Source organism: Mastomys coucha, unplaced genomic scaffold (genome assembly GCF_008632895.1).
Source record: "Mastomys coucha isolate ucsf_1 unplaced genomic scaffold, UCSF_Mcou_1 pScaffold9, whole genome shotgun sequence".
NCBI lineage: Eukaryota > Metazoa > Chordata > Mammalia > Rodentia > Muridae > Mastomys > Mastomys coucha.
The window spans coordinates 66058160-66065600 of NW_022196915.1; the positions used below are offsets into that span (position 1 = coordinate 66058160).

Here is a 7441-nt window from a genome sequence, read left to right on the forward strand (position 1 = left end):
AATTTGATTAGTTATGTTAAGGAGTAAAAATATAAATGTCTAATATGTATGAGCAAGAGTTACTGCTTAGTAAACAAATACACATGGTGTGCCTGTTGCATGGTGACACAGGTTATAATCCCAGCGTTTGGGGAGTAGAGGGCAGGAGAATCAAGATGAACCTCATGATACCACTTCTCAGAAAAGAGAAAAGAACAAAAGGAGTGTGAAAAGAATTGACAAGATGGTCAGGTCCCTTCCTAGAGTATAGAAAAGTCTGGTGTGAGAAAGCAAGCCATCTTTCCTCAGCACTCCAGCCTTTCCCTCCTCTCTGCTTATCTAAATCTAAGCAATGTGATGGGAAGGGGAAGAAGTTCTGATTCCTGTCATTCCAGAGTTGGGGAGGTAGTATCAAGCCTCCTAGAAGCTGGGGGAAGGAAAGCCGAGAACAAGGGCTAGAACAGCACTGCCTTGTGTCCAGAGCTAGTATAACACAGTGCCTCCCACTGTAGCTGGCAGAAAAACATTCCCTTGTCAGTTAAGATGCTAGCTGGCCTGCTTGGTTTCTTCCTCCCGTGCTGACTGACAACTGTCTTCTCCATTGTCTTCAGAGAGCCTTCCTGATCACTCTCCTAGCCCAGATTCCCTAGTGGGTTGACAGAACAATGATTTAGTCTACCATGATGACCGCATTTTAACTGGCCTCTCTAAAGATACTTTGCCCTCTGTGCTGTCTTCTGTTGCTTGCTTTGTTGTGGTAATGGGGGTTCCTGGTGCTGGGGATGGAATTCTGGGCCTGCGTATGTGAGACAAAGGCTCTCCATCACCACCTGAAAGGAGATTGAAGGGATGAAAATGGCAATATGTAATTTTTTGATATTAATTTTTTTGTTTGTTTTGTTTTTCGAGACAGAGTTTCTCTGTATAGCCTTGGCTATCCTGGAACTCACTCTGTAGACCAGGCTAGACTTGAACTCAGAAATCCACCAGCCTCTGCCTCCCAAGTGCTGGGATTAAAGGCATGCGCCACCACTGCCTGGCTTGATATTAATTTTTAATACATGATGTTATCATTGTGTTAGGCTCCTTTTAGAAAATGTGCTAAAATACTTAGAGATAAAATATGTAGTAACAGGCCCAGATTTGTTGTCCTAAAACTTGGTAGGCAGAGTTAGAAGGATCAGCTATTGTATAGGCTAGCCTCAGCTACATAATGAGTTTGAGGCCAGCGTGGACTATTAATAAGGTCCTGAATTAAAACTGAAAAAGAAACAGGGCTGGCAAAAAAAGGCTCAGAGAGTAAAGGCACTTGCTGCCAAATGCCTGGTGGCCTGAGTTTGATCCTGGGGATACACATGGCAGCCAGAAAGAACCAAGTCTTTCAGCTTGCCCTCTGACCTCCATTCACATGCTGTAGTATGAGTGTACATCATGCAAATAAATAAAAGATTGCAAAAATAACAGAACAACCAAATAAGTGAGTAAAAGTGGAGACTTGGATTCCTTCACAGGGATCGTTTGTAGGAAGTAAGGACTTGTGGGAGGGCGTGGGTGAAAGATTAATCACTTGTTGATTGTGTTTGAAGCTGTGAATAAACACAGAGGCCTTTATTATATTATGTCTTATAACTTTGATTTTGTCCAAAATCTCTCATAATATGAAGATTCATTACTTAGTGGTGGTCAATGCTTGTGATCTCACAACTCAAGAGGGAGGAGCAGGAGGATCACTCTAAGCCTGAAGCCAGCCTGGTCTTACATTGTATATTTTGGGCCAACAATGACTATATAACATAGACGCAGCCACTAAAAGCCAAAGAAGGGCTGTTGAGATGGCTCTTACTGTGAAAGCCTAATGACCTGTGTTCAGTCCCAGAACCCATAGGAAAGGGCAAGGAGAAAAATAACTCCACAAATGAGTCTTTTGACCTCCCTGCACACTTTGTGACATGGTCCAGACACGTCTCTGTCTCTGTCTCTCTGTCTCTGTCTGTCTCTCTGTCTCTGTCTCTCTGTCTCTGTCTGTCTCTCTGTCTCTCTGTCTCTCTGTCTCTCTCACACACACAACATGATAATAATTTTACCCCCACCACCCCCAATAAACAACAAGAGGCAGTTGGCTAGTGCTGACCCCTGGGGTTCCCAGCACTTGGGAGGGCGAGGCAGGAGTATCTCTGCAAGTGTGAGGCCGGCCCAAGCTATAGTGCAAGTTTTAGTTTGCTTCTTTATTGATGCAATAAGCACCATGCCCCAAAACAGCTTGGGGAAGAAAGGGTTTATTCGGCTTACGCTTTCACATCCCTCAGGGAAGTCAGGGCAGGAACTCAGACAGAACCTAGAGGCAGGAACAGAGGCCATGGGGCAGTGCTGCTTGCTAGCTTGCTCTCCGTGGTTTGCTCAGCCTACACAACCCCTCGACCTTTTAAATTTATTCTTTATTTTGTGTGCACAAATATTTTGTCCCTATATAATGTAAGAGTGCATCATATGCCTTCAGGTACTTGAGGAGAACAGAAGGTGGTGTGGGCCTCCTGGAGCTTAAGTTAAAGGTAGCTGTGACCCACCCTGCAGTGCTGGGAAACAAATCCCAGGATTTCTCAAGAATAGCCAATGCCCCTAACTTCCAAGCTATCTCTTGAGACTCCCACCCACACCTGCTTTTTTAGACAAGCCAGGGCTGCCTACTCAAGGGTGGTGCCACCCTCAGTGTGTTGGGTACTCCTGAATCGGTGCAGGCCAAGCTGATGGGAACAGGTTTTCCATTGGGATGCCTACTTCCCAGATGACTCAGGCTTTTGTCAGGTTGACAAAAACAAAAAAAGCAAAACAAATAAAACAAACAACCCCCTCTCCCAGCTAGCATAATGTGAAACCTTCTACACATCCACCTCAGATTTATTATTATGGAATATGTTCTGTATCTTATAGTTTATATGCACACAAGCTTAATATTAAATGTTATGTCCTGGTTCAGGAAGTAAACACTGTAGCCGAACTTTGGAGAAGCACATACCGTTTCAGAGTAGCACATACTGTTTCAGAGTAGCTAATACTATTCTTTCTTTATTGCAGTTGAGGCTTCTTGTCATAATGGAGATGAAACAATTGAGACCATTGAGGCTGCCGAGGCACTCCTCAATATGGATTCTCCCAGCCCTATACTGGATGAAAAGCGAATCAGTGAGTGCTAATGACCGCTCATGTCTGTGTACATTGCAAAGTTATCTTTACCATCCCCTTTAGAGAGTAAATGTCAGGAGAACAGAACACATTGTAAAGGACAAATTCTAGTTGTGGTCCCTTTGTTTAAAGTTCTGTTTATCTGATTTAGAATTTGATGAACTTTTTAGAATGAAAAGTAATTTGTCCTTTATGAAATAGTAGGTTATACAAAACCTTGTCTCTTTGTCTCTTTTCTCCCAACATATTTTTTTATTATTTTTAGAATTTCATACAATGCATCCTCATCAAACTTGGAAAGTCTTGCCTCTTTACCTGTTCATTTTTTAAAAGTTTATGTGTATCAGTGTTTGCCTGCAAGTATACATGTGCATTGCATGTGCGTGGTATCAATAGAGACAGAGAGAGTGTTTAATATCCCAGAACTGGAGCTAGAGAGTTGTGAGACATGATGTGGGTGCTAGTGACTGAACCCCCCAGTCTCTGGAAGAGCACCAAATGTTCTTAACTGCTGAGCCAACTTTCTAGTCTCTCACTGGGTTTTAACTGGACTAGTATAATATAGTCATCTGTACAGATAATTATGTGGAATAGGCAAAAAACTAGTGCCAAATGCCCTAACCATTTGTTGTATAAAATTCATTGCTGGCTTATTAACCTCTCTTTAAATCTATTTCTTCTTTGGGCCTCTGACAAGGGAGAACTGAAACTTACAGGCATAGTTACTAAGAACGTACTGCATGTTTGATGTGCACAGCGGTATGTGAGGCAATGGTATGACATAAGAAGAATAGCGATTACTTCTTTCTTCAATCTTACAGTTTAATTCCCAAGTCATTCATGTGTGTAAGCAAGTATAAAAGCCAGAAGCAAAGGCCACAGAAGTGATAGCATGGTGTTCTGGATGCAGTGGGTACTCTCATTTTATGGAGAGAATGTTTTAACCAAATGGCAAGTAGATTTCATTAGATGGAGAAAATGAATGAATATTCAACTAGATCTAAGCACTAACTCATAAAATCGTTTTCTGAGAGAAAGATGTTTTTGCAGGTCTGGCTGAGGTGTTCGCTTCATGGTGAGTGGGAATGAGATGGGAAGGTAGTTTTAGCTGTGGAAACTTTGAGAGGTGTGCTGTGGAGTTTGAGTCGTTTTATTTTTCCTCAATTCATTATAGGGAGATGTTTTTGGCCATTATTTCTTTTCTTGCTTTTAGAGAATAAAGCACTTGTATAGAGGTCTAGTGCCATGAGATAGGAGTTGCGGTTCAGAAAGTACACATGGGTGGTAGACTGGGGTGAGATAGGCTGGGATAAGGAGGCCTGGGTTGCTTGAGGACTCTTGATTTAGGACAGGAAATAAAGAGCAGAGAGGTTACACAAGAAGACACGGTTTTCTTCATGATAACACAACTGATTATCATTTATTCCATTTCCATTAGATAATAATATATTTAGCTCCTCTGAAGATGACATCGTTGCCCCAATCACCCATGTGTCGGTCACATTAGATGGGATTCCTGAAGTGATGGAAACTCAGCAAGTGCAAGAGACAAATGCTGACTCCCCAGGAGCCTCCTCCCCAGAGCAGCCTAAAAGAAAGAAAGGTGCGTGTCTGATTTGCTTAGGTCGTACAGTCAGTGTAGGTGTGGACTCCAAACAAGCATTTTATTACAGGCAATTCTATACCAGTTCAGATATGTAAGAGCAATGAGGACAAAAAACAAGTTGAGGCATTTCTTCATATTAGTTACTGAAAAAATCCTAGGCACTTATAATAGTTGATCTATCTGACTGACAGGAGATTTTCCAACTCTGTCTTTTATTGTGTTTGTGATCAAATGTGTGTGCGTGCGCAAGTATGCCATGGTGCATGAGTAGAGGTTAGAGAATACTTGGCATAGAGTTTGTTCTCTCTTTCACCAGGTGTGACCATGGGCTCCAACTCAGGTTGTCTAGCTTGGTGGCAAATGAGCCAACTTGCCAGTCCAGATTTTCCAATTATTAAAGTCTCGAGTTTTTTCTAAATTCTTTATCCAGCATCTTCATCTTCCTTTCAACCAAATCAAACAAAAACCCTCGGGGGTAAGGGTTAGGGTCAGCTTTGCTTTGAGGGCATAGTTTAAGGATTTCCTTTTCTTTCATTATTCTTTGTTTTATTACTTTATTTATATCCTACAAGATTTTGTCTTTTAATCCTTTAATTGTGTGTGTGTGTGCACATGCATGTGATTATGGATGCCCACCGAGAGGCTGGGAAGAGAATCCCAGGCCTCTGTGAGAACAGCAAGTGTTCTTAACATCTGAGCCATCTCTCCAGCCCCTTTCTCTGTTTTTGAGAAATGCTCTCAAGTATCCAGGACTGGCTTGAAATTCCCTGTGTAGCCAAATGATCCTAGCAAGCATTGCCACTCCTCACGCCCTGGGGCGGAGTTTGAAAACCTCCAGTCTACCAAAGATTCCGTTACAGGCATCCAGTAGGAGAGAAGTGCAGAAAGCTGGAGTTCTGCAGGCAGTTGAAGAAAAGAGTGTTAAACTATGTTAAAAGGAAACTCTAACTTTTCACAAATTGAGAGTGTCTTGGTTAGTTTTAATTGTCAGCTTGACCTAGCCTAAAGCCACCTAAGGGGGAAGACTGGATTCAGGAATGTACTAGATCAGATTTGTCTTCAGGGATATCAGTAGATCTTGAGTGCTATGTTGTTGGAGGCTACACAGCCAACAATGAGCAGCACCATCCCTATGCAAAGTGGTCTTGGGAGGTGTAAGAGAGCTCAGTAAACATGAATAGAGCTAGCACACAGTGTTCTTCCACAGTTCCTGCTTAAGTTCCTGTCCTGAGTTTTTTCAAAAGCAAGATACTGTCTCACAAAAAAGAAATCCATCTCTCCTCCAACCAGTCCCCTCACACAAAGGCATACCTGATTATTTTGATTGTGGATTCACAGAGAGCTATCTGCCTTTGCCTCTACCTTCAAGTATAGGGATTATAGGTGTGTGCTGCCAAACAAAGTTTTGTGGCTAATTTTTGTTGTTGTTGTTGTTGTTGTTTTGAGACAGGGTTTCTCTGTAGCCCAGGCTATCCTGGAACTCACTCTGTAGATCAGGCTGGCCTTGAACTCAGAAATCAGCCTGCCTCTGTCTCCCAAGTGCTGGGATTAAAGGCATGCACCACCACCAATTTTTTAATTGGGCTAATTTTTTAAGCCCAAGTTTTGTCTATGCCAAGAATATTTAAAAATTTAAGATAAAGCACTGGTGTGGTGATCTCAGAGAAAATCCAGCATTTGCACTTTAACCTCATTTTCTTTTTACAGGTGAGCCAAAGGGTAATTTCTGGCTTCTCTACCATCTTTACTCCCATCTAGGATGTGCTGGGGATCGAACTCCAGGCTTGGGGTGTTAGGCGAGGAATCTATTGAATAGGTAGAGACTCTGTGTCTCTAGCCCTGAAGTGTAATGTCATATAGAAGTAATAATCACTTGTGAGCTAACCTACTTAATGTTGAAATTCTACTGAAGTCATTTTTCTTTTAGATAGCATTTTGAGAGACCAGTTTGTATGACCCAAATATAAAAGTTTGGAACTTGCAACTCAATAAACAACAAGATAGTGAAACTGCCCATTTTCTTTCAGTTTTGAGGGCAAATATTTATACAGAGCTATTCTGATTTCAGGAAGAAAAACAAAACCACCACGGCCAGATTCCCCAGCTACTACACCAAATATATCTGTGAAAAAGAAAAATAAAGACGGGAAGGGTAAGTCCTGAGGTTTCCTTATTGTACAGGTCTAGTGCCCTCCCCTTCTCCTCTTATTCCCTGTAGCCCACCCCTTTGTTACTTTTAAAAGTGTGTGTGTACATGCATGCCTGTGTGCATGTTTGTGTGATGACACACATGTGCACCAAATTGGCTACCTTCCGGTATGTTAAACCTAAAGTCCAGATTGGTCTTGAACTCTCGTAGCCGAGAGTGATCTTGAACTGCTGATCTTTTTCTACCTCCTAAGTGCTAGGACTAGATATGCCACACCACTACACGCAGCTCATCACTTTTCTTGTTGGAGTCACATAGAACATGCTGTTGCCCAGTGCTTATATGATATGGTCATCAATGTCTGTAAAGTGGCTGGTGACTAAGTAGCCTACAAAATCCATTTCAGTTATTTTTATTTTTCTAACAAAATAATTCATTAATGCATTCAGCAAAATTTTGCAGCAATTTAGCTAATCTAGAATTTCACTTTGTAGGTCCTTATTATGGTGTGTTGGAGTTCTGTTTTT

The 7441-nt window shown here is 41.8% G+C and overlaps 1 protein-coding gene across 5 annotated transcripts in view; it reads left to right on the plus strand.

Annotated features, from left to right (window-relative positions):
• Elf1 (E74 like ETS transcription factor 1) overlaps positions 1-7441 on the plus strand; it is a 98348-nt gene that overhangs the window by 80466 nt on the left and 10441 nt on the right. For 4 of the 5 annotated variants that reach the window (XM_031362610.1, XM_031362609.1, XM_031362611.1 and 1 more), the window contains exons 4-6: positions 3052-3159; positions 4598-4762; positions 6834-6917. In XM_031362610.1, the coding sequence (XP_031218470.1) occupies positions 3052-3159; positions 4598-4762; positions 6834-6917 (357 nt within the window). The remainder of the gene's footprint in view (positions 1-3051; positions 3160-4597; positions 4763-6833; positions 6918-7441) is intronic. The other variant, XM_031362613.1, reaches the window with a different exon arrangement.